The sequence below is a fragment of the Amaranthus tricolor genome, chromosome 15, assembly GCF_026212465.1.
Source record: "Amaranthus tricolor cultivar Red isolate AtriRed21 chromosome 15, ASM2621246v1, whole genome shotgun sequence".
In the NCBI taxonomy this organism is placed as follows: Eukaryota; Viridiplantae; Streptophyta; class Magnoliopsida; order Caryophyllales; family Amaranthaceae; genus Amaranthus; species Amaranthus tricolor.
Genome location: NC_080061.1, coordinates 19421244 through 19449196, shown reverse-complemented (window position 1 = coordinate 19449196; position 27953 = coordinate 19421244). Strand labels below are relative to the sequence as shown.

Here is a 27953-nt window from a genome sequence, read left to right as displayed (position 1 = left end):
ATGTGATTAGTTCTCATTAAGTGATTGTGCGTCAATGAGCTTACATATTCAGAATATGATACTAGGCAGCTATGCTGCATGTATAAGTTGCAGACCCGAGCTATTGGTTTTTTGCCATTTCTAATGCGTAGGTCAAGGTACATGGCAAAGACAAGGAGTGTATTAGAAATGTTTTTACAAGCCAAAGTTTTTTTTGTGTGTAAAAGAATGCCTGCTGAAATAAGTGTAGAAAACATGACTAGTATACTTTAGCCCTTGTTTAAATGATTTGCACAAGCTATGGTCTGTCTTTTTTATTTTCTTGAAGAACTACAAATTAGCATCATTCACAATGTCTTTGTCTCGAGCAAAAACTGTCTTTCTACTGTCGCTTTTGATGATAACTTATCATGGCTAGTTTGATTAAAATACTAGAAGTACTGCTATTTTCTTGAAAAACTATATGATACATATTAGCACAATTCACAATTTTTTCCTTGTTGTCAGTGAAACACCTGTTTGCTATTGTTTTGACAATGATCATCCTGCTGTTGTTGGTAATTGCTGAAGGCAAGACCTTAGTTCAGAAAAAACAAGAGAATGTTGAGTTAGTATAGGAATAATTATTATTTAATGTGTGGGCCTGGGATCATTATTGATTTGTGGCTTTTGAGTAATGGAGAGTGAATATGGGAGTAATACCATTTAACTGTGGGGGCTTGGGATTATTTTAGATTTGTGGCTTTTGAGTAATGCTGAGTGAATTTGTCCTCTCCTGATGCCATCAATATTGGAAGCTGTACGGGTGTTTGTTTGTTAAACTTGCATGCATGAAGTTGCTGAAAACTGGTTCTCATTCATGTACTGATTTGACTATCACCATTGTGCTTTTTACTCTTCTAGGTATGTGCACAACAATATATTCTTCAGTTTTGCTATCGACACAGATCTTGATCAGTTGTCACGGAAACACCTACAAATTATCAATCTGAAATCTAATGCTTTAACCATTAGACATGACTATAATGGGAAGAATGTGGAGAAATCATCTGATGTTGTAGCTGATAGTTGCAATGGGGTTGAAATTAGTGCCTCAAAAAATGAGGACAATGCTGTTGTGGATGTTGATGCTGACGTATCTGCTGAACTTCAGTTGGCCGATAGTGAGCAGGCCACATATGCTTCTGCAAATAATGACTTGAAGGGCACCAAGGCTTACCAGGAAGCTGATGTCCCAGGGCTATATAATTTGGCTATGGCTATCATTGACTACAGGGGTCATAGAGTAGTTGCACAGGTGTGGTGAGATGTATTGATTGCTCTTACAATTTTTTTCTTGTATTCAAAATTCTACCATTTCTGCATACTAGTTGATATACATTTCTCAGATTTGTAGCCATTAGCTAGCATTTTCTGTGTGATATTTCTTTTCCTTTAACTTTGTTGCCACTTTCATCACCCCCTCATTTGGAATCCGTAATTAAATTGTTGCTTTTCCAGAGTGTTTTACCAGGCATCCTTCAAGGAGATAAATCCGACTCTCTGCTATATGGTTCTGTTGATAATGGGAAAAAGATTTGCTGGAATGAAGATTTTCATATCAAGGTCAGGAAGGGACTAAGATTGACTGATTTTTTTAGATATTGTTGAATTTTATGCATGACGATTTTGCTATGCTTACCTCATAAAGTATGGCTAATGATTTAGTTATCTCAAAGTAACTAATTTGTGTATCGGTAATGTAAAAGAACTACTCCCTGTGTCTATATGGTCGAATCCATTTTTAGGTTTAGAGTGACAAGGAGAAAGTGATTATTTTTGTGCCTTTGGTTTGGGAAGTATATGATAGGGACATGTGTATTTTGAAGTGAGTAATGGAAGTTAGAAAGGTGAAAAAATTACTTCCTCCTGTCCCTACTATTTGTCCTATTTGGAATTGCACGCATGCCAATACACTTAGTCCTTAATATCTCTAGTGCATAAGATTTAGTATCTCTAAGGGGTTTTGCAATCTTGGCTCAAAATGTGCTATATGTTATGTAATCACTAGCATATATATCAAAGTGAAAAATCTCAAACGCAATTGCAATAACGGTCACAAAAACGCTTTTGCGGTCAATGCGGAGTACTCGTGGTAACCTTAAAAACCTTTACAGTTTACAACGTAGTCACGATGCGGTGATATGGATGATATTTGCGCTATGGTATATACCTTTCTTTTACTTTTTCCCTTCCTCTATTTTTTGTCCGAGGACTAATTTTTCCTTTTGTTCAAATTTGAATAATGTTTATTTGTTAAATTATATGTGTATCTTTGTTTAAACAACCTTTTGTAACATTTTCAGGTGCTTGAGGCTGCAAAACGTCTTCATTTGAAGGAGCATACTGTTCTTGATGAGTCTGGCAATGCATTCAAACTAGCTGCCCCAGTGGAATGCAAGGGTATTGTTGGTAGTGATGACAGGTGATCTTTGCTGTATTTCAAGTGACTATTTTTATTTATTTATTTATTATTTTAGGGTGTGGGGTCAGGTTGTTCTTGGTTTTCACTTATACTACCTGTTCTCATTACTTTTTGACACCTTTTATAAGGTTTGTGGTTTGGACTTCACGGTTTCGAATTGAAAGGGTATTGTCGAGACTTGAGAGTGATCCCTAGTAATATTGAGAATATCTAAATATCTCATGTCCCCTTTCATCCAATCCTTCAGGTTTCTACTGTAATTTGCAGAATATTTCGCATCTAACTAGAGTCTACCCGTGAATATATTAAGCATTCCCTGTTTCTCCATTGGTTTCTTGGAAAAGGGCTCGGTATGGGAAATGCCATTATGTGCTTCCTATTTGTCGCTACCTGAAATACAAGGAAACAAAGGAAAATATAGCTAAACTGAAATGTGCTAGTACTTGACTACTAATTTAATTTTGAAAAGAGAACTTGAAATTTGTAAATTTGATGACCCTGTTCTCAATTACTGTTGCATATTTTACCTGCAAAATCCAGAAATTAAGATCTAAAGTTTTAAATGTCAAAATTATTTTGTTCTGGAACATTGACCAAAAGAAAGTATAGAACTGTCCTTGCTGAGGGCCTGTGGGAGAGAGAGGATGTAAAGATTTGAAGAGAGAAAGGAAGTTTTCTGGTAAAATAGTAAGCGAGACTTTTTATGTACTAGTTTAATTTGAAAAGAGAACTTGAAAATTTGTGATTTCGATGGCCCTGTTCTAATTTACTGTTGCAGATGTTAACTAACTTGCAAAATTCAGAAATTAATATGTAAAGTTTTAAATGACAAAAAAATTGTTAATTGTGGACCATTGACCAAAAGAAAGAACAGAACCGTCCTTGCTTGGGGTAGAGAGAGAGGATGAAAAGATTTGAAGAGAGAGAAAGGAGTTTTTCGGGTAAAAAGGTAAGACTTATGTTGCAGACTGAATTTGACCATAGTTATTGTTACTGCAATGGAAGTAAGACAGAGCGTTACCGAGAGTGGATAGATGAGAGAAATTTAAATCCAAAAAAAGAAAGTAAATATTTATTTTGCTGACCAATTTACACAAATGAATTGTAAGTAGCTGCGTAAGGAACAAAGATATAAGCGAGAAGAGAGAGAGAGAGATATGCGAGCAGTACAGGATGATTTTGACTGAATATATTAACATCTTATTTTTTCAGAACTAAACTCTACCAAAATATTATCAAGTGTTTTTATTGCGCAAAGGAGAAAGAGAGGGAAATGATTGAAGGGAGGAGAGAAATTTTCAGCGAACGTTTTGCATATGGATTTATGCCAGGAGAATGGAAGTAGTGGGATGATTCTCTAAAAAAGGAATGATGGGCTGGGATAATTACCGCTGGAATTGCTACCTGAGAGGGGGGTTAGGGTTATCTATTTCTCTTATTTTGAAGGTAAATAGTTCATCTTAGATTTATGCAGTTCAATCTAGGCACCAAGATCTTCCCAGATTCATGATCCCCTTAATTTTTCCGTGGATAAAATTACTCTGGGTCCAGGAACTCTTGAAAAGTAATGGGTTCAGCAGCTAGTGGGATTGATGATCTAGCAAGCAAACTCTGATTTGGATTGCCCAAGTCATTCATGACATGTATAGCTCGGATATGCGATCTAGATTATCACTTCAATCGAACCAATAAGCCCATACAAATAAAGATAATTAAAGAGAAAAAGAGAACATAACAATGAGAATGAGAAAAAGGAAAGAAGTTTTAAAGAAAAGAAGAAGGTAACGGTGACATGAAAAAGTTTCTGATCACCATTGTTGAAGAAGATTGGAAATGGAAATGGATTTAAAAAGGTTGATGGGAAACAGTGAAAGAAGGCACGGGAGGCGGCACAATTAGCTTTAGGTGTGAAAAAATCATGTCTTGTTACGCAATTCCAATGTTAAACTACTAATAATACCTCTCATTCTTTGTTCTCTTATTTTTCTGCACATTAAGGTCCATTTCTTTTTCACTTTTTTTTTAAACAAATTTTATTCAGAATTTATTATCTTTTAACTAAGAATTTTGTTATAATTTTTTAATTACCTTATTGCTCTAGTTTATATCAATTAATTCAACTTTTTTACTTTTTCCTTTTACCTTTTTCCTTTCATTTTCTTTTTTTACTAATTTTTACTAGTACTTTTCTGAGTATTATTTTATGTAATCAACCCCAAATCATTTATCGATTCTAGTTTGAATCATTCTACAACCTAAGAAATTCAACCCAAAACTTATCGACCCGACCTTGGATATTAAAAATTGGTGAATTTCGTTCCTGACCCCGTTCCGCGACCTGGATCGGTCCTCGAAATCGGTAACATTGATATGTACTTTAGAGCAAAAAAGACGTCTCTCTGGAGAAGGGAAGCCAAACATTGATTGTCATGTCCTGCACAACTACCCAATACATAAAACCCGACTACTTGTTACTTTTTATGGAGGATGAACCTTCAATTGGTAGATCTAGGATTTATCTTCCCAATTCTTCTATTAACTGGATGTGAGGTGGAGTACTCAATATAGGTAACCCCAAATGATTGTGGTGAAAATTTTGATAATTTTGCTTGTTGTGTCATGTAAAGAGAGTGTTTGGTATTAGGTTACCTCTATGAAATGCCACATATGAGAAGCAACAATTCACTTGTTAGCCTTACTTGCTTTCTGCATTCTGTGTGTTTGATATGGGTCACTTCCATTTTATTGGTAATTATAATCTTATTTGGACCTGTGTATTGACACATTTTGGTGTCAGCGCCTCTTACTCTTCTAGTTACGCTGCGTTGTGGTAGTTTTACATGTAGCATGTATGGTCTACTGCTGAGAGTTGAATTTTTTTCCCGGAGAGCTTTGACTTTAAGCTGCTTGTGAAATGGTGTGGCAGATTGTCATAAACTAATTTTGTAACTGCTTTATTTTTGCAAATTTGGACAGGATCATTAGTTTACTTTTAACTTGTATCAGCTTAACCTTGTTCTTGGAAATGGAGATAAGTAGAATCTTGTTTCATTTTGTGGTGTGTTTAGGTGACCAATATCAAAATGCTAGAAAGTTTATTTTGATTTGCTTATTTAGCATGAGTCAAGTGCTCTATTGAGTTGGCTGATCCCATAGATTGAGGGGTGCTTTTTTGTATATTGATTTTTTTAGTTTGGATACTTGTATTGATTTGGTACTTACTATTTATGAAGGGTGAATGCAAATCTTCTTTTGCTTAGATGAATACACCTTGGTGTGCTTTATTAAAATGTTTGTGGTTTGAGAGTTTTGTTTTTCCTATGAATAATTTTGTTTTATCTTTGCTCTATTTGTCTATCTTTCCCACCGTTCCCTGATAAGATTACTAACTTGTTTATGATAAAAATCAGCATGAATGGATTTCAAAAGGTAAAGACTCTTAAATTTCACTTAAGTAGCAACTTAAAGTCCAAATTCTTGGCCTGTTTGAATCTGGATGAGTGTTTTTCTTGTTTTTGCTTGTTTCACAAACTTAATGTTTATTATTATATGAAGTTGACCCAAAAAATTAAATTCCTAAAGGAATTCATGGCTAAATTCTGAAAATTCTACTAAGTAATGAAACCAGCTAATTAAAACTGAAGGCTTTCTTATTTTCAACGTTTTACTGTGCGTATGAATAATGTAAATGGGAATGTCATTTATATGGTCGTGCTCTGCTGAGAAGCTGGTTGATTCTGCCTGTCATATGTTTTTTGTGGTCATTTTTTTGTGTTCTGTTTCTCATTTTTTCTTCTAATTATAGGCATTATCTCTTGGATCTGATGAGGGTTACTCCTCGTGATGCTAATTATTATAGTGGATCAGGCTCTCGTTTCTGTATATTGAGGCCTGAACTTGTCAAAGCTTTTTTACAAGTAAGTTTTGACATTTTCTATCGCTCAATTGCTGAATTTCATAAACATTTTCTTCAGTAGATTGAAGTAATTCACGGATAACTAATGGATGTTATACATTTTAAAGGCTGAAGCTGAAAAGATGCCAAGTAATGAATTAATAATCGAGAAAACTGACTGCTTGGCTTCTGAAACATCCGATTTATTAAACTCGGATGAGCACTCTGGTTCGGATTTGAATACTGCTTTGGATTTGAGTAAACAAGTAAGTGCACCCTTATCTTAATGTTTGACTGTGTCTCCTTTGCTGGCCTAATGTTGATGTTGTTTAATAAAAAATAGTGTGTGGACTTGAGTGCTTTTGATTTCTTACACATGTTATTCATGACTTTAATTTTTGTCCATGTTGCTACATGAAGGCTGGTGAATCTAGCCATTATATGGGACATGCCATGTTAATTTAATATCTGATTCTAATGCCAAACTTTGGATGTTTTACCTGTTGCGGTCTCCTCAGGTTGTTGGCATCCATTTGAAGAGTTATAGGAAGCATTTTTTTTATCTGAGGACTATGGTGTGATACTCTTATTTGTTAAATGCTTCTGTTAGCCTAACCATCAACTTCAATTTAACCATATGTAGTTTCCTATAATTAATATTAAATATGTGCTTGTTTTCTTTCTACTGTGATGAAGATTTCCATCAGAAGAAAAGTAATTGCAGTATTCTTGTGATATTTTTCACCTTGACTACACAAGCGAATGAATTAATAAGCATTCTGTTTTGCAGCATATTATTAAAGAAATGACTAAAGATCCTGTGGAAGAGGTGTCTGCTGCTACTGAATTTGAAACAACTAAACAAATTAGCTTCAATCCTAATGTATTTACAGAGTTTAAGTTAGCGGGACCACCTGAAGTGCGTGTCACTACCCCATGATTCAATACACTTATGATTTATTTGTTTACCAAGATAAAGTACAAAAGTGACTATTGTTTTTGAATCTCTAGGAGATAGCATCTGATGAAGATAATGTGAGGAATGCAAGCTCTTATCTAACAACAATCGTACTACCGAAGTTTATACAAGATCTTTGTACACTAGAAGTTTCTCCCATGGATGGTCAGACATTAACCGATGGACTTCATGCCCATGGGATCAATGTTCGTTATATTGGAAAAGTAAGCATGCTTACCGTTTATATTGGATTAGTAATGTGAAATGTGAATGAAATCGATTGGCTAAAATGACAAGAGTCTCGACTTTTCTTGATTGAGTAATAAATATACATACCTCTGGTTTTTTTAAACACCTCTTAAATCATCAAGTGAAGGGTATTTGAGGCAGGAGACTGAGGTTTAGAGAAAGTTCACTTGCTCTTGTTTGATTGACTATTCAGGTGGCTGAAGGGACCAGACATATGCCTCATCTTTGGGATCTTTGTGTTAATGAGATTGCAGTGAGGGCTGCAAAACATTTGCTCAAGGTAAATTCTATGCTTATTGCTGCGGACCAGGATAAGAAACTCTCATCAAATATTGTTCTTATAATAAGTGAAATGGCTATGTAATTCAAATTTATGCATGTGCATAATCTTTCTAAATAAGATACAAGCTACGATAAGTAAAAGGTGCTCTTTGTGATTCATGAAGTATTCTCAGTGTTATCTTGTGTAGAAGGTGGATTTACCTTTGATATGAGTAATTAAGTCCCTTTTATCTGTGATGTATAGTGGGGATGAATTTAGGACTTGTTTATTATTGCTTCCCAGCAATGGAATGTCATGATTAATATCTTCTGAACAGAAGGAAATGATTTTATGATTGATAAAGTGAAATCACAGAAACGCAAAGATTGATTTTAGGACATACATAGGTCTAATTTCCTAAGTAACAGAGCATGTCACTTTCCACTGCATACTGCTATCCTAATTCCATCAGGAAAACAGGGAAAACATTCAAGAGGGAAATAAGGATGAATGTTGATCATACTGTTCATTCCATAGTGTTTTTTCTTTTAATACCTATGTTATGGTGTGTTGACATAAACTTAACCAGATTCTTTATATATTTTGGAAGCAAATTCTTCTTTATTGTATACGAGTTAGCATGGGATGGTTTTTTATTGATTGTTGTTGTAGATCATAATGCTTCTGGCTGATGTGATTCTTATCTTGTTTTATTTGTTGATTTAAAATGTTGATCTTACTTGTCTTGTTGACTAGCATGGGTGATTTCATTGTTTCTTTGGGTACAATCGATGCTTATTTGGGCAAGTTTCCGCATGTTGCTTCCACATTCCTTTTCACCCCACATGTTTTGTATCATATTGTTGGATCTTGAACTTCCAACACAACACATCTCTGGGACACTCAAAATAAGTCGTGAAACGTAGTATGTGATTGTATTGTTTCGTGTCAAAACCTCTGTTTCACATGACTCATGCCAGCCATGGCAACTTAAATGGTGATTTTGCAAAAATATATTTAACTGGTTAACCTACAGATATATTTTAAAGAATACTGGAGCTTATCATTGTGCGATGTTGCAGGGCATCCTGAGAGATACAGATGATCATGAACTTGGACCTTCAGCTGCACATTTTTTCAACTGTTTCTTTGGCAATTCTCAAGTAGTGTCTGGAAAAATCAGTGGTACGAATTTTGCGCGTCGTTCTCACAAGAAGGTATTAAACTCCCTTGAAAAAACTCATGCAAATACTGCTGTAATTTGCTAAGATCTTTGTTCATCCAAGTTGCATAGAAAGAATATGAAACGGAATTTAGCACACACTAATTTTATTTTAATGTTTTTGTTGTATAAAACAATGTTATTGGTTTGTGTTTTATGTATTTTGGTAGTACAATTCCAAGAACTTGGCTATTTGAAAATACCTTCACTGGGTTTGTTAGATGTATAATTAAGAGTTTATTAATGAAGTTTTCTTTTCTCCCTTCAACTCCTCTGTTTCCCCCTTATTGTGGCTTTTGGTAGCTTGCAACCTTCCATTATTTTAATATTTTTACTGTATAAAACAATGTAGTTTCATTTGTTTTGTTGATGTTTGTCAGTGTATTTGGTTTTCTTCTTCAAAGTAAAACCCTGTGTATGTTGTAGGAACAAGGTGGACATCTAAAGTCTTCTAAGGGAAAGTACAGGCCAAGAAATGGATCATCTTCAAAAAAGAATTCATCTCTTTACACAGGGTTAAGCACTGAGGGATTATGGTCTGATATTTTGGATCTTGTGAAAATAAAATATCAGGTATTAAGTGAAATAAATTGCACATTTTTTTATTTTATTATATATTACATTGATGTTTTTCCTTTCATATACTAAGGAAGATTAGTGTTTGGGTACTTCCATTCATATCGTAAGGCTTTTTTGTGTAGTTTAATATGCCAGAGGATGCGAGAATACGTGTGAAGAAAGTTTCAGTTATTCGTAATCTCTCCCAGAAGGTAATTTTTTGTAAATACTTTTTGTTAGATTGAGCCTTCAATCACAAATTTTGTTAGTTTTGTTGTTTTTGTGGACATGTAAATGACATGGAATGATGATTAGTTTAGTTTGGTTTAAATTTTAAAATATTTTCTTTTAGTGGATGTGTCTTTTGATGCTGAAGATGCATATATGGGATGCATCCATGTGTTGATGACTAATAATATATTTGATGATGATAAACCTGTCAATCTGAAGTTGCATTTTTAAGAATTTTGGTAAACATGGTTTGTTCAAGTAAAGTGTAAATAGTCATAAAGATCAAGGACAGGTCATTTTGGTCGGCTTCGTACTGTTAACTCCCTAGGGTCGTGGTGAGGAAGTTTTTTAGTGTTCCACATTTTCTCTCGGGGTATGGTGAGCCTACTGCATTTGATTATTGTTTTGAACTTGTAGTTGTAGATGACCATGATTGCTTCTTTCCTTCAATTTATGTAGGCTTGATTCTTTTCTTGTTTTTCTTGATGTGAAGAATGTTCTGTAATTGAGGATGAATTAATGAAGGGGGATTTTGTAATCTCATAGAAATTAGTAGAATAGGTGTTATGATTAATTATTGCTTCTTGAATGCTATGAGTTAAATCTACTTGTATTCATGGAGTTCAGATCAAATATTTCGTTCATTTTGATGGTTGTGATTGATCCAATTTTATTAACTTTTGAAATTTTTGAAATTTTTTTTTTAGGAGTTCTATGCAACACATTAAATTCATCTTATTTGCTTTGCCATGAAAATTCGGGAATTTGGCTATGGTTTGCAGACGCAAAGAGATCACCGTATGAATGGACCTGATTGTTTTTGTTTATATAGTATGTAGTAATATGATTATTATATGAGATCTTGTTCAAAGGAGCAGTGTTTGCTACTCAACAAGTGTCGATTGTGAAACTTGTTGAGAACAGCATGATTGTTTGGGAAGTTGAGGGTTGATGTGATTTGTCAAGGATATGATTATTTTGGTCAAACATGATTGCCATTAGGGTTAGAATTATAGTTAAGAACACCTGTTCTGCTTGCCAACACTTCTACCTGTCCTTTGTACATGATACACTTATTTCCTTGGGGTTTCGTGGGATTGACCTTTTTGAATTTTTTTGGACGTATATCCTCTCTCTTTTAATTTGTTTATTGTTCGAGTGCTGTCTTTCTATTGTTTTTAGTAATGCATAATTATTAATGGTCAAACACATGTCTTATAATTCAACTTTGCCGGTGTCTATAAGTAGGAGTAGCTAATTAGGCTTGTATTAGGAAACATAATGTATGCCAGCTACTTGGAGTGTGCTTCATTGTATGGCTTTGAGGTACTAGCCTTTAGGATGGCATGTGGTTTATTCTATTTTGTTTATTGCATAATGACCTTTATGTAGACTTTATTCACATTAATTGTCGTTTGATATATCTGATTTTACTGGCAGGTTGGGATAACTCTTGCAGCTCGTAAATATGATCTCAGTGATGAAAGACCTTTCCAAATGTCAGACATCTTGAATCTCTCGCCTGTTGTGAAACATTCAATTCCTGTATGCTCAGAAGCTAGGGATCTTGTTGAGTCTGGGAAGGTTCAGTTAGCCGAAGTATGTTAAATCTCCCTTTTTCTTACTTGCATTCAAACACTGATTGTAAATTTTTAATGGTTGGTTTACTTAAGTACTTGAATCCCTTCCTTATTGTGTTTGCTCTTTTGCTGATGTTCAGTTATCCATTAAGAAACATATATAGATTGAGATTTTATATCACATATTTTTTAGAGAACATTTTAGGTTTTGTTTCTCATAGTATTTTGTGAAATATTCAAATTCCTTCTGCTTAGGAACTATAACAAACAAAAGAAATTGATCCAAATGTTGATAAAATTCATTTAATATTCGTGATGCCCATATGTTGAGTGATCTGCCACCATATTCCAATTGCAAGTTCTCAGATTGAGTCAAGAGAGTTACATCTTTTACAGCCAGACTCGAGAAAGTTGAGATAATGTTGAAGTTATAGCAGCAAGTAGGATGGGAGTGTGATCGTGCTTGTGGCGCAGGTTCTAGAAGTGTAGTAGGATATCTTTATCTTAGAGAGTAGTATGAATAAGGGTTGGTGAGAAGCGATTGGAGTTGCTGTTGACATTTAGGAAATGAGATAAAGTCTGTGTTTTGTCCAATAGAAGAGCCGGTAAGGGGGATTCTTTAATTATGGGGTTTATTGTCTATCAAGAAAGAAGGGAGATGCTGAGTATGGGAGGCGTTACCTTTGAAGGTGACTATTGTGGAAGAGTTTGTTTCCTCTTGTCTATTTGGTTTATGTTATCATGAGCAAATATGGGTTGTATCCAAATGATTAGTTACTTGCATACATGCTACTCACTTGCAGATATTGTACACAATTCATTTCTCTCTGCAATGACGTGATGTATGATTTTTGCGGATGATACTTATTGGTGGATGGGAATAGAGTAATGGTCATCATCACTAAGTTTGGTTTAGAGGTATAAGAGCTGGAATTCCATAAATTTTTAGAGCTATTGTGGACTGCAAGTGATTATATATTGCTAAAGGAACTATACGTTGTGACGCATTGGTGGGCAAGCGCTACACATTAATACCGAGGATTCTAATTTTTTTTTTGTTTTTATTCTTGAAAGAAGTGGGGGTATTGTCCAAGATGTGACTCACATGACAAAAAGATCGCTTGCTCAAATGGAAAGAAGCTGGTGTGCTCTTTATGCCAATTTTATATATAAGCCTATGGTTCTAAGTAAGAAGAGTGTTGTTTTGTGGGGGTTGGCATTGGACAGGATCAACACAATTAATTTGCTACAGGGCCAAAGTCTAGAAGATTATTTTTTACTGGATACTTTGTGAAGTCTGGTGTAATTTGATCGTCTAATTCTTTGTTCTATGGTGGCAGATATTTTAGTAGCAGAAAGAATGAGTATTATATATTGATTTCGCTGACTTGTATTATGGTGATATTTCTTGATGCATCTGGATAGAAATAACTCATGATCTTTCCACTGTACGACATTGATGGTATGATGTGCTGAGTTATTATGTTTATTTGAGACTAATACGGCTGAGCTTACAATGGACTTTTTTCTTTTTGTTTTTGGGAGAGGGAGGAATTTCGTGTTTTTCATTGGGATTAGTTTCTCCTGTCTTTTATTCCGTCTTTCCCCATATTATTGCTACAACACACAATTGCACAATAATTAAGAAAATGGTGGGGACATTAAAATTGTGTGGATAAGAGAAAATGGTGAAGAGAAAATGGTGAGAACATACCCAAGCTGTAAATGTTGCAATGTAAAGGGACGGACGAAAATGGAAATGATGGTATACTCATGGGGACAAAGCGAGTATTCATTTTTGTTCTTTTCTTTTTGAGAAAAATGATGCATGAAATTATTGATGAATATTCCTATTTTTATGAGCTACATTATTCTATAACTTGATTGCTATTTTATCCTTGTGGAAGACTGTTTAGTTATATTGTTGATTGTGTTGCATTGGTGTGGACACACACATCTATTCAGGTAGTATATGCCTAGTTTCATGCTACTTCCATGGTGTACTTGATAATGTGGGTGTATAAGTATGCTTAGTGATTTGTTTGATAATGTCACTCTTTAGGGAATGCTTGGTGAGGCATATACATCGTTTTCAGAGGCATTTTCTATATTGCAGCAGGTATGAACATCTTTGTGTTATTTGAGTAATATTGTTTCTGAGATTGTTGCTGTTCTTTTGAGTCAGACTGAAAATCTAGTCTACATGTTTTGCTTTGGTAATTTTAGGTAACTGGTCCAATGCATAGAGAGGTTGCTAACTGTTGTAGGTATGTTAATTATCACATTTTATTAGTTGTATACTCTTCCTTTTTCTTTTTTTTTTGTCTTATGTTTGCTAACATCCTTTCCGTGATGTTAATTGAATGATGTAAATGTATAATTTGTCTAAAACCTTGGTTTAATTATGATGTTGTGAACTAAACAATCATTTTAGTATATGAACATTTACCGTGAATAATACAAACTTTCATTGATTTCCTAATATCAACTTTTGATTAACCATGACTAATTTCAACTTAGAAAGGTGGTTGCCTAGAATAATACCAACTTTTGTTATAAAGTTGATTATCGACATAAAAACAAAGGTAAATTAATGGTTAAACAAAAGTTAATATTAGTCTAGGAAAACACCCTCTAAGTTAATATTATTCATGGTTAATTGAAAGTTGGCATTATTGAAGGAAAATCAACGAAAGTGTTTATTATTCACAATAATTTTTCCTTTAGTCTACTCGAATGGTTCTAATTGGTCTATGGATTTAACAAGAAAATACAATTGTTAATGGAATAGCTACTTTTGTGATTTTTAGAGGTTGCCCTCTTATTATAAGATGATTATTGGATACTTTGTGTTAATTTTTTGGGTGTAACTCTTAGTTTTAATAGTGTGCCTAAGGCACTCGATATGTCTGTCATATTAAGGATCAAAGAAATCGACAAATCGCTTCAACTAGATGCTTTGAATACCTTGGGTCCATACTTTAGAGTAGTGGAGACATCCAACAAGATGTGACTTACAGAATAAAGTGTGGATGACAAAAATAGAGCAAGGCTATTGGAATGTGATCAAGGTGTGTCCTTAAAGTTAAAAGGTAAATTTTATCGAACGAACATTAGACCATTGCTACTATATGGCTTAGAATGTTGGACTTTTAGAAAGGATCATAGTAGAAAAATGAGAATAGTGTAAATGCGAATGTTTCGATGTATGAGTGAGCATACCTTGAAGACATAAGAAAGGGTTTAGGAGCTGCAAATATTAAGGAAGAAATGAAATAGAATCGTTTAAAATGATTTGGGGATGTGCAAAGACAAGTTATTAACAAACTCGTATGGGCAGTAGAAAACTATAACTCATGATTCTTAAATAGAGGTCAGGAAGACTGAAGATGACTTGGAGGACATGAGTAGAAAAAAAATGACAAGACTTATAATTTAAGATGGTAGAAAATCAGAATGAAGGGAGAAGAAAATCCATATGGATGACCTAGACTTTAACATTCCTACATTGGACAAAACCCTTAATTGCAAATTTAATGTTATGGGAACGTTTTAGCTCACTCGATGATGTGACAAGGGATGCCAACAAGTCATCTTATGTGATATTTGGCCCAACGCTCAAACTTCATGTTCATGTGAATTCGTGTTTGAGCTTTATTTCTTTTCAAACAAGCAAGCTTAATTTAATTATCAACCCGATAAGCCAAAAAATGCATTGAGGCACTCACCTTTTGTAGTGGGCTTTGCCTCACTTAGCCGAGGCGTTTTCAGCAAGTGTACAAGACACAAAGCAGGGCAAACTTTTTTATATTAAGCCTCAGTGCCACTAAATGGCTTCCAACGTCTGATGCTTGTGATAAACGAGGAATGTTCATAATTAACAGTTGTGCGTAACTTACCAGGGACGGGAGCGCCAGTAGGGCCGGTTATGTAGCAAGAGCTACATGAGTGACGGCTTAGGGCCCCATTTTTAAGGACCCAAATTTTTTAATATATACACTTTAGTAATTCATTATAACATATTATTTTTATTTAAAAGAGCTATACACGTAAGTTATTGTATGATGCATGTCAATAATTTGTAATATTTAAATAGTTAATTGAATTTAGGCATAAAATTATTGTTAATTTGTTGTTTTTCATTGGTTAATTGGGTTAAATAAGAAACTATTGTCTTGTTTAATCGGAAAGAATTAATATATTTCATTGACATTTAAAAAAAAATGAAACAACACATTCGTATTTTAATTTTTGCTCAGGGCCCCTAAATTGTCCGAGACGGCTCTGGAGCGGTAATGGTGAAAAATCATTTTGCTAACTTTTTCATTATGTTTCAATCTGCCTAGTGTGCCTACTGAATCATAGTATCAACATTAGAAGGAACTAAATAAAGAAGAAATTAAAATTGTTGATTGAAAAATGTAGATTTTCTAGTCATGTATAAGCCATTTGTTCAACTAGTAATATCTTCAAAATTTTGCATTCACATTTTGTCACTACTTTACTTCATTTTCTGATTGAGAAATTGCATGATACTTACCAGAAGATGAGCGAGAAATTAGAAGATTTGATAAATTTGTGTGAGAGTGAGCATGTGAGGATTAGTATTGATAAGAAGGAGAAGAACACGAGGAGGATAATATAGGATTGAGAGAACGGAAAACAATGAGCTAGGAGAGCATTAATAGAAAGTAGAAAAGTGGCGTGCAATTCTCAATTGTAGTATTATTTAGTTATTTCTTTTTCGTATTGAAGGATCACATAAGGGTATATAATGCTATACAATAAAAAAATTGTTAAATTTGAGATTGTAACTATAATTAAAAGCAGAGCCTTAGTCCCTTTTTTATCTTTAATTTCACAGTCAAACAAGTTAAATTTTGACCATTGCTAGTTCTAAACATATAATTATGTGTTTATTAAAGTTATTTTTATGAAAATATTTATCAATGTAAATTAGTCAATGATAATTTTATCACATAATTCATAATATATTTTATAAAAATAATGGTCAAAATTTAACTCGCTTGACTATAAAAGTAAAGATACAACAAAAAAGGAGGAAATATATATTTATTGTTGTATAGTTGTGTAATGATCTACTTTTATTGGATTTTTTTCATGGAGAGCTTCGGTTGAATTTTTTTACATAGTAGACAAAAATTTAAACGATTATAAAGTGCTAAAAAGAACATCAAGTTTTACTTTCATTGTATAAGTTAATGCTATGTAGTATGTTAATATCTATGTAAAGTTTTCTTTTAGTATATACATTATCTTATGTAGATGTATTTATTAAATTTTTCTTGAATTAAAAATTTCTTTATTAACTCCGACCCCTTTGTAATTTTGTTTAAGTTTCACCACTAACCAACACTATCCACTACACATAGTGCACACATAAATATTAACTGTATGTGAAAACAATATTCAGTTACATTCCAAAGGACTAGAACCAATGAACTCTGAATTTTTGGCTCCATTAAATGGTCTTTGAATTCATAATCCTGAAAACAGGGGGAAAAAATTAGACTTAAAGGTGTACCTACCCCTTCGCCTTACACCTTTATTGCTTAGGCTCTGCCCTGCTCCTTTTAGAACTAAGCTGTTACATAAGGAGGAAGAGTTTCTAGTGCTATAAGGCTAAACCTTGTCTTTCTCTGAAAATACTCATGTGGCATTTGCCTCTACTTTCAATTAGTGTTTTGTGTTTTTTTTATTAACTTTTTGTGTCCTGATTTTGCTACATTGTTATTTGGTAGTTCTTTTTATTATGTTTGCTTGGGTGTTTGTAGGAAAATGTTAGTCCATAAACAGAAATGTGGCAAAGTGAGTGAGAACAAAAATTGGAAAAACAAATTGAGAGAGATAGCGGGATTATATACTTAACATATTAGTTTCCTTACATTCGATCAGAGTTGTCTATGAATTTATGATAGGGCATATATCACGAATTATCAGCTGTTGCCACTGCAGTATTGTGACTATTCAAATCAAAAATATTCTTTTAGGTATCTTGCCATGGTGCTTTATCATGCTGGGGATATGGCTGGAGCAATTATGCAGCAACATAAAGAACTAATTATCAATGAGCGTTGCCTTGGTTTGGATCACCCTGATACTGCACACAGGTATCTGTTCTGCCTCGTGTTTGTTGTATCTGGGTTCAGTCCTATTGTCTAAAAAGCTGTTTCAATATTTGTTACTTGTCATCTCATCTATACGCTCTTGTCTTGCTTGGATTTGACAGTTATGGAAACATGGCTCTATTCTATCATGGACTTAATCAAACTGAACTTGCATTACGTCACATGTCAAGGGCATTGCTCCTACTGAGCTTGTCTTCTGGATCTGAACATCCTGATGTTGCTGCAACTTTCATAAATGTTGCGATGATGTATCAAGATATTGGAAAAATGGACACAGCTCTTCGGTACCTGCAGGAAGCTTTGAAGAAGAACGAGAGACTTCTAGGCGAAGAGCATATCCAAACTGCTGTTTGTTATCACGCTCTTGCAATTGCTTTTAATTGTATGGGTGCCTACAAACTTTCGCACCAGGTATGCTTGATGTTGATTTCAAATCGGAGCTGTGCTTAAAATATTTATTTTCTCCTGAATTTCTTTCATAACTTGTCATAAGATTGACGAAAAGAGTCTGTTTTGTGTCAGCATGAAAAGAAAACTTATGAAATACTTTTCAAACAACTTGGGGAAGAGGATTCAAGGACTCGTGACTCACAAAACTGGATGAAGACATTCAAGATGCGTGAGCTTCAGGTATGTTATTATGAAAGGATCTTTTCAGTTTTCGAGCTTGACTCCATGACTTATCTTTTTTTGGTTATATTTTTGATGTTTTCTGACAGATGAATGCGCAGAAACAGAAGGGGCAAACGATTGATGCAACTGCTGCTAAAAAAGCTGTGGATTTATTGAAGGTAAATTGAATGATTTGAATATATATGCTCATTGTGGTATGACATCGTACCATTCTATTCTTAGTATTTAGTTTGGTGATTGAATGTCTCTAATATTTTTGTTGCCATTTTGATATGTCATTTAATTGTGACTATTAGGGAAGATGTCAGTGTGGCTTTCTATGTAATATTCATAAATCATTAGTTTCGATAGGAGTAGATAAAGGGTTTTCTATTTAAAACCAACCTTACTTCAGAGATCTTTTACCTTAAAAAGTTTCATGTAAATAACACCCCTAGAATGTGTTTGGCAAGTAGGAATGCGAATTGTGAGACTTTTAATTGAGACTTGAGATGAGATTTTGGGGCTTAATAATAAATCCCATCCCTTGTTTGTTATGTTAGACGATTAGTTGCGATTTTGGGGTAAAAGTGTCAATCTTAAATACCGCTCTCCCTAAGGACATCTTTCTTGGGGACTTTGATGAAATTTAAGTCCCTATCCCTATATCCCTCCCTTGTAAACAAACAAGGACTTGAGACTTTCTTTTGATAAAAATCCATTGTTGTGAGACTTTTAATTAAGAGTTGAGATGAGACTTTGGGGCTAGAAATAAGTCCCATCCCTTTTTTGTTATGTTAGACTTTTAGTTGAGATTTTGGGGTAAAAGTATCAATCTTAACTATCTCCAAAGGATATTTTCTTGGGGACTTTGATGAAATTTAATTCCCTTTCCTATTTCCTCCCTTGTAAATAAATACACAAGGACTCAAGACTGTCTTTTGATAAATTTCTATTCCCTTACCCCAATTCCCCTCTAAACAAACACCCCCTTAACTCTTTAATTGTATATTTTAGGTTTCCCTTAATCCCAATTACCTTCAACCGAACCCTGCTCCCTTTTTGTATTTTTGAACTTCCCTCATCATCCTCTTACCACCTGACAACCATCACTACCCCTCTTATAACCTCTCTGTCCACGACCCTGGAAGATCTCTCTTCCCCTTCCAATGCTTCCTTCAGGGTTCAATGTGAGCTATTTCTGACTAGTGCTTTGATCTGCTTTCATTATTAAGAACACAACTAAAGGTGTTGTCATTTTTCAATCATCAACAACAAAAAAATGCGTTGACCCCAATGTCAAATGGTTCTTGCCTAGGTGGGGTCCTTGATACATGATTAGGAAAGGGAATATATATTTGATCGATCTAGGAAGTATGAGGTGTGAGGCGTATTGAATTAAGTGCATTTGGAGGCAATAGATGTAGCAATATTGGAACGTTACTAACAGCCAAAAAGGAGAAAGACGGAGGAACTACATACTTTTGATCTTTGCTATTCAAGAGGTAATTATTGAAGGATCACAAAAGGGAAACCAGTGAGAAAAACCTATGCCATTAGCGATTGTTAAATATTGTTTTTCGAAGATGTGAGAGTGAAGGTGGCAGTAGAGGATGATCATCAGGGGATTCAAGGGATCCAGAAAGCAGCCAGCTGGTGGACAGGGTGGGTTGTGTACAATTAAAGATTACTTAAAGGTGTTCGTTTTAATTTGTATTAATGAGGGCTGGCGTTAAACTTTTTCAAGCTTAATAATATAAATTCAGAGATTCTGCTTGTTAAGGGTCTTTCAGAAATATCCTTTTCTTCTGAAGATACTAATATTTTTTTTATGTCTGTCTGGTGCCTACTTAATGTTTACGATGTGACATAAGTGTATTATTGTAATATGGTACAGGGCTTGCAAGCAGCAGCAGCTGGAGGATCTCGGAGTTCAGCTGCTTCTTTGAACAAATCCTTAAATGCAGCTATGATTGGGGAGGCTGTTCCTCGGGGAAGGGGTGTTGATGAAAGAGCAGCCCGTGCTGTAGCTGCTGTTAGGAAAAAGGCAGATGCTAAGAGACAGTTAACTCGTTCTCATAATGCCCCAGCCCAAACTGTTACTCAACCCATGAATGCTAGAAATTCAGGGACGGTTTCTGAGCCAAAGGCTGAAAAGGTAGTGAGTGTTGATAGAAAGGAAGTTTCACATAATGATCTCACAAAAGAGGATTTCCCAGTAGAACAACAAAATCAAGCCCCAGTCGGTCTAATTACAGGCTTAGCTTCATTGGATTCTAAAAAACAAAAGGCAAAACCAAATGTTACGAGTTGAGTGATTAGCATTATTCTGATCAGATGATGTCTCTGTTCAAATATTGGTGGTACATTATTTCTTTTTCAGATGATTAGGATGACATAATCAAGTCATGAATTATTGTTTTTCATATTTTTGTTTTTTTGATAGTTGCTGCTAGTGCTAATTTTATGGCGATCAATTTTTGGTGTAGCTATAAGTCGGTATTTTCTTAATAAATTTGTGTTGGCATCTTAGCCATTGACCCAACTAAGTCAATTTTATTTTATGTTTTTTTTTTTCACATCATTTTGATGTCTCTGGTAGGATTTTTCTTTTACATGGGAAGAAGTGGCTTGTTGTCAAAGCAACATGAATATTGTAATCTCTTTACTGTTAATTACGCACATTATTGATATACTTTAGGAAAAGAGCCCATGGAGAATTATTATTTATGTGTAAAAATTAATGTTAAATGTTTGTAAAAGAAACCTGAAAAAAGAGTTATGAGAATGTTTGTAAATATTCTCTATTTACATTCTACATCCCTGAAGTTTATCAAGCACCGCAAGTTATAATGAACAAACAGCAGCAACAGTAGAGGCAATGAAATAGAAATGCATGAACAGGAGACCCAAAGATTATATCCAAATATAGTGCTCGACGTAAGTTTGATTTTTCAGCTTGCTATTTGGCATGGGGAAATATATTCAATACGAGTGAGGATGAAGAGTATGGATAAATAAGAAATTAAAAATGAGAAATGAGTGAAGATTGTAAGTTTCACATTGATTTCGAGTAATGATGATATGGTAGCTTTAAGTATAACAATTAACAGTACAATGTTACGCTGTAGAATGTTTTTAAGGTTTGCTATCACTGGCATTTCTCAAAACTATATTGTTACTATATAAAATATCCTTTTATTAATCATCTTTATTATTAATTTATCATGTTTTGGTTGACTATATTTGTTTATCTTAAAACAAAAAAAGTTGACTGTATTTGTTTTCTTCTATTTAGTAAATCTTTTGATGACGATTGACATGCACTAAATTAGTAAATCTTTTAATTTATTATTTATTGTTAATTTATTATATTCTCCACATTATTTAAATACTTAATATGATTTTTTATATTTGTATTTAAAGCAAAAAAAAAAAAAAAGTTGAACTAATAGTTCGAATCAGGTTCCATTTGCTGCTTGTGATTCTTTGTGTTGATTACGGTATGAGTAAATGGACATGCAAATCGAAAAGAAAAGGTCGACAATTCACTCATATTGTAGAAATATAATTATTTTTAAAAGCGTTACAACACACAATTTTGCTTAGGGATCCAAAATAATTTATTGCCTAGAGTTCACCTAAAAATACAACTTATGAACCACATTTCTTTTACCAAATACAAAAATCTTCAACTTGTAGCAATTGAACACTTTTTAGATTTGTATATTTTCATTATGTTTGGCAACTTGAAATTCATTTCTAAATGTTAAATTGGGCTAAATATTATATTTTGAATTTGAAATGTAGAATTTGGTCAATTTTATAGACTTGCAATAATAATGTAAATTTGATCAAGTATCAAAATTTGCAAATTCTTAGGTGTCATTTACAATTTTTGAATTTAAATATCAAAATTAAATTTTCTATTTTCAAATGAATTCTATATTGCCAAACAATTAAGGATTGTGCATACCTCGTTTCTTTATTGAGTAATTGATCAAAGTATAAGTCAAGGATTTAATGAAGTAATACAAAGAATTTTCAACGATGGCTGGAAACTGCAAGTAATTATCATAGTTTTAAAATGACATATTTGAAAGAATGGGAATAAATTTGAAATTACATTATGATTTGACGTTTTATAGCTTTTTAAGCAACTAACTTTTAACCTATTAATTTTGAAATTCTTAGACTTAAAAAAATTAAAATATGTTTGAAATTATACTATAGTTTGATGTTTTAAGAGCTTTTAAGCATCTAACATGCAAAAATATAGTTTATCTAATCTGAAACTTGATATGTAATACTAATTACTAGTTGTTATAATATTGAAATAGTTAGTACTTATTATAGTTGTGATACTATAAGACTTGAAAAAAATTAAAATATGTACTCTCTACTACTTTCTATTATTGTCCCATTTGGTTTTGCACATTTACCAATGCACATGTTCAATCGCAAATATCTCAAATTGTGTTAAGTTAAAAATTATAAGATGTTAATTTCAATAAAATTTACATTGAAATGATTCAAACAAGATCTTAGTTAACAATGTTTTAGCTTATAGATTAAAAATAAAATGCAAATTAAGAGTGATAGATGAATAGCATCTAAAAATCAAATACGATCATAATAGTGAATAGAAGGGGTATAAAATTAAGTCAAGAGTTGTCGTTTTAAAAGGTTTATAAGCCACTAACTTCAAACTATTTCAAACTTTGTTTGTTTGGTCTAAAACTTGCCCGCAAGCAATACTAATAGACTTATTGTTATTTTGAAGTGGTTAGTACTTATTATAGCTTTGAAAAGTCATACTTGGAAAAATGGAAATCCGACACATCATTATATGACATTTTAAGATCTTTTTACGCTTCTAACTTGCAAAATCAAGTTCAAATTTGATTTGTTTGATCTAAACCTTGACATGTAACACTAATCATTATCTATTACATTTAAAATTGTTAAACTTAAAAAATGAAATATATGTTTGAGATTAAGTCATAATTTGATGTTTTAAGGGGTTTTAAACTTATGAGTTGCAAAAACTAGTTAAATATAATTTATTTGATATAAAACTTGACATGTAAAACTAAATATTACCTATTATAGTTTGTTTTGGTTTTCGCATTAAGAGTAAGGGTGATACTTTGAGATATGAGGATAATTAGGGATGAATGTAGGGTAAACCACTACTTTCTAAAAACTAGTTTAAACTCATTTTTTTGGTTTAAAATTAGGCAAGCAACACCAATTGCTACTTGTTATTATTTTAAAATGGTTATTACTTATTATACTTTTTAAATGGCAGCCTTGAAAAGGGAATAGGTCTGATATTACGTCATAATTTGATTTGTTAATGATTTTAAAGCTTCTAACTTGCATAAGTTAGTACAAACTTAATTTGTTTGACCTAAATCTTGACATGCAACACTAATTATATAACCTATAATAATTTTGAATTCTTAGTACCAATTATAATTTTGAAATGGTCAGACTTAAACAATGCTAATAGGTATTAAATTATATCACAATTTGACATTTTAAAGGCCTTTTGTACCTATTAACTTGGAAAAGCTAGTTTAAACTTAATTTTTTTGGCAAATAAAGATTTATCATTCTCAAGAAAAAAAAAAATCAATTTTACATTAAAACTTTTCGCCCTACCAACCTCAATTTGCATCAGTATGGCCTATTGCCCACCTTCTATGAAGGGTTTCCAAATTTCACCTTCATATGCACTAGAGGAAGGAAGGAAAAAACACAACTATAACAAGCCAATAAATTAAAAGCAATACAAACATGAGAAAACCTATACAAGCAACTAATTAAGAAAGTCACTGACAACAAAGTCACACTACAGTAACATGAAGAGTATCAAAAGGAACCTCAAAACTTTTGAATCAAAAGAGAATCATTGATCTTGCACAACAGACCAGAAACACACATCAACCTTACTCACAAGCAAGAAGCAACCTTAGTAGCTGACATCCCATTGTAGCAGCAATTCTTATTTATAAGGATAGAATTGCAAGCTGAAGATTAGTCCCCATCTCTCTCTGAATATGAGCTACAATACTAACAGGCGTGCGTACCACCTCGTCTCGTATCGCTTCATTCCTAAATTTCAAATTTAATTTGTTTGGTTTATAGGCTTTTATGCCAACTGGTTTCTATATCACAATCTAATATTTTAAGGGCTTTTTATACCAATTACAGTTTTTAAAATGACAAATTTAAAAAATAGGGAATAGTTTGGAAATTACATCCAATTTGACATTTTAAGAGCTTTTAAAACCATTAATGTGAAAAAAACTAGTTTATACTTCACTTGTTTAACTTATATCTTGGCGTGTAACACTAATTATTACATAATGATAACTTCTTAGTTTTATTTTTATTTATTTTTATCTAAGATATATATATTATTTTTATTTTTTAATTATTGTTAATGGTCAACATGTGTTCTAAGTTGCAGGCTTCGGGTAATTGTGGGTTTCACTCATTTGAAGATCTTTTCTTAAGCTAAGGGACTCTTTGACCCCATTCTCCGTTATGGGTATGAGTTTCCATTTTTCTTCCTTCCCCAAATCTTAATCATAGTTTTCATATGAGTAGGATACACTAGGTATGATGATGATAATAATGGCTCTTAAACATCTAACCTTCAAAAACATAATTTGTTTGATATAATACTTAGCATGCAACGATAATTATTACAAGTTATAGGTTAAAAATGGATAGTACTGTTGTAGTTATGAATTGTTAGACTTAGAGAAATGAAAATCCATAATCTATTCACTATTCACAATTAGGAAATAAATAGTTTTTTTTGCCAACTGCCACATCACAGCCACATCATAAAGCCATTTATCACATCAGGTTCCATGCACCACCTCTGCTCCTAATACATCTTTACTAGCATTTTTTTTTACTGTTATTCCTCCTGCTGCTGCCACGTGAAACATCTCTAAGCTTTAGAAACTGTTCCTTTTATTTTAGTCATTTAATTATCATTCTTGTTGAAGGAAACTCTTATCTTTACAAATGTACAACCAAGTTTCTTTTAATTGCTCATTTTATTAAAAATTAACTTTTAGTTAATTGAATATAAATTAGTTATTAAAATAGGATTTCTTGGGGGTAAGAAAGCTCAGTAAATATTATTACAAATATCTCAGATTGGCCATTAGAAGCCACAAAAAAGACAATTATGCAATATAGATCTCTAAAGCAAACGATAATTATTCATAACAAGACTAGTGTCTGACGCATGTAACAACTTTAATATTTTTCCATGTCTTACTTTAATTATGCTACCTACTACTAACTATACAACTTCGGCCCTTACATCCTTCAACCTTTACTACACATTAACATTTCAATATTTTAATTCGCAATATTCATAATAAAAATGTACAAAAATGCATTGTTGCATTTGATAGTGGAACTCGGGGGACCGCGTGCGTAGCACGCAACCTTTCAACTAGTATGTATAAACTCACATCGCAATGCGAAGTTTTAAGTGATTTCTAAGCCACTAACTTTAAAATGTTATTTTAAACTCGATTTTTTTTGTCTGCAACTTGGCAAGCACCACCAATTATTACTTATTATTATTTGTTACTACTTATTATAGTTTTGAGATGGAACAGTAGTGAAACTAGGATAAGTTTAAAATTAAGTCATTATTTGGCGTTTTTAAAGCTTTAAGTTTCTATTTTTCAAAACACTAGTACAAACTTAACTTGTTTGATCTAAAACTTGGCATGCACCACTAATATTGATTATTAGAGTTTTGAATTGGTTAGTACCTATTACAATTGTAAAATGATCAAGACTTGAAATAATGGGAATAGGTTTGAAATTATATCACAATTTACATTTGAAGTCTTTTTAAGCCATTAACTTAAAAAAAAAAACTAGTTCAAACATGATATGTTTAATATAAAACCTGGCAAAGTACACAACTTATTAGTTATTGTAGTTTTGAAATGATAGACTTGAAAAAAGGGAATAGTTTTGAAATTACATCACAATGATGTTATAAGGTCTTTTAACGCCCCTAACATGAAAAAACTAGTTCAAATATGCTTTATTTCATATTTTACTTGGCATGTAACACTAATTATTACATATTAGTTATGAAATTCTTAGACTTAAAAAATAAAATGTGTTTGAAAATATGTCATAATTTTATGCTTTAAGGGCTTTTAAGCATCTAAGATGAGAAAACTTGTTCAAACATAATTTGTTTGATTTGAAACTTGCCATGCTTTACTAATTATTACCTCTTATAGTTTTATAATGGTTAGTACCTATTGTAGTTCTGGAATTGTACTACTTTAAAATATCAGAAAGAGTATAAATTTACGTCAAAATTTGAAGAGGTTTTTAAGCCACTAATTTGCAAAAACTGTTCCAAACTCGATTTGTTTTGTCTAAAACTGCAAGCAATACTAATTTTTACTTATTATTACTTTAAAATGGTTAGTACCTATTCTGGTTTTGAATGGACATACTTGGAAAAAAATAGAAATATGCTACGTCATAGTTTGACATTTTAAGGGATTATTAAGCTTCTAAATTGCAAAAACAAGTTCAAACATGTCTTTTTTATTTAAAACTTGGCATACATTAATACTGATTATTAACTATTATAGTTTATTTTGATCTTTACATCTACCTATGAAACACCAACTATTACTTATCAATATTTAGAGATGGTTTGTACTTATTATACTTTTTAAATGGCTAACTTGAAAAATGGAAACATGTTTGATGTTACATTATATTTTAATTTGTTATAAACAACATTTTAAGCTTTAGACTTTCTCCCTCTTCTTTCTCTTTCTACAATTTCCTCTCAGATTTGGTGATCTTGTGTTACCATCTTCAGCCATGGGTAGGAGGGGACGATCGGCGAAAGCAAAAGCAGTGGCGAGACAGCCGTCGGTGAGCATTTCTTCCAGAGAATTATCGTCTTCCCCTAAGCGATTACAGGTTCAATTGCCAACTCCGAAGGTGTAGGTTGGTGTTTCCGGCACAACCCCATTGAATCCGACTCCCTCTAACAACAGTCCGAGGTAGCATTAAGTTGAGTCTCAATGTTGAAGGGTCAATGCCTCAACCTCAACACTAGTGGTTACTCCTAGGTTTTCAGCTACTATTCCATTGAATCCATCAATTCCTTTGAAGCCGATTATCGAAAATGTTGTTTTAGGTATTGATACTCTTTCTTCTTGTAGAATTGCTAAAATTCATAAGGAGGACATTTAGGGTGAGATTAATTTCTTGTATACTACTGTGGTATGCTATGTAACAAGTGCTAATCCTCACCTTCATGTGATTGAGGGGTTTGTTCGTCGTATTTTGAAGGACTAGGAAATTGATAGAATAGGGATGGTTAATCGGGGTGTTTTTCTTGTGCGTTTTGTGTCAAAAGAACACCAAAAATAGGCTTGTAGCACGAATGGAATACTATTTGATAAAAAACCTTTCAAAGTGAAACCATGGCACCCTAATATTTCCTATGAGAAGGCTAGCATTGAGTCTGTTCCAATCTGGATTAAACTGTATAAATTGAATGTGGTGTATTGGAGTGAATATCTTCTCAAAAACATTGTGGGCTATCTAGGTACAGTAATGAAAATAGATACTGTAACCATCACCAAATCAAGACTGCATATGCTAGGGTATTGGTGGATACGGATATTTCTAAGGGTTTTCCAGATGAGTTATACTACTCCAATGAACATGATGAACTAGTATCTCAACCAGTTCAGTATGCGTGG

The 27953-nt window shown here is 33.0% G+C and overlaps 1 protein-coding gene across 2 annotated transcripts in view; it reads left to right on the top strand.

Moving 5' to 3' along the window:
- LOC130801618 (clustered mitochondria protein) overlaps window positions 1-20636 on the top strand; it is a 28826-nt gene extending 8190 nt beyond the window's left edge. For both annotated transcript variants that reach the window (XM_057665495.1, XM_057665494.1), the window contains 19 exons: window positions 883-1276; window positions 1480-1584; window positions 2325-2443; window positions 6249-6360; window positions 6467-6604; window positions 7129-7257; window positions 7350-7520; window positions 7739-7825; window positions 8890-9024; window positions 9456-9602; window positions 9731-9799; window positions 11259-11417; window positions 13461-13517; window positions 13625-13665; window positions 17410-17529; window positions 17649-17958; window positions 18070-18177; window positions 18267-18338; window positions 20057-20636. In XM_057665495.1, coding sequence (XP_057521478.1) covers window positions 883-1276; window positions 1480-1584; window positions 2325-2443; window positions 6249-6360; window positions 6467-6604; window positions 7129-7257; window positions 7350-7520; window positions 7739-7825; window positions 8890-9024; window positions 9456-9602; window positions 9731-9799; window positions 11259-11417; window positions 13461-13517; window positions 13625-13665; window positions 17410-17529; window positions 17649-17958; window positions 18070-18177; window positions 18267-18338; window positions 20057-20473 — 2890 coding nt within the window. In that variant the 3' untranslated portion in view covers window positions 20474-20636. The remainder of the gene's footprint in view (window positions 1-882; window positions 1277-1479; window positions 1585-2324; window positions 2444-6248; window positions 6361-6466; window positions 6605-7128; window positions 7258-7349; window positions 7521-7738; window positions 7826-8889; window positions 9025-9455; window positions 9603-9730; window positions 9800-11258; window positions 11418-13460; window positions 13518-13624; window positions 13666-17409; window positions 17530-17648; window positions 17959-18069; window positions 18178-18266; window positions 18339-20056) is intronic.
- Window positions 20637-27953: the final 7317 nt, after the last annotated feature.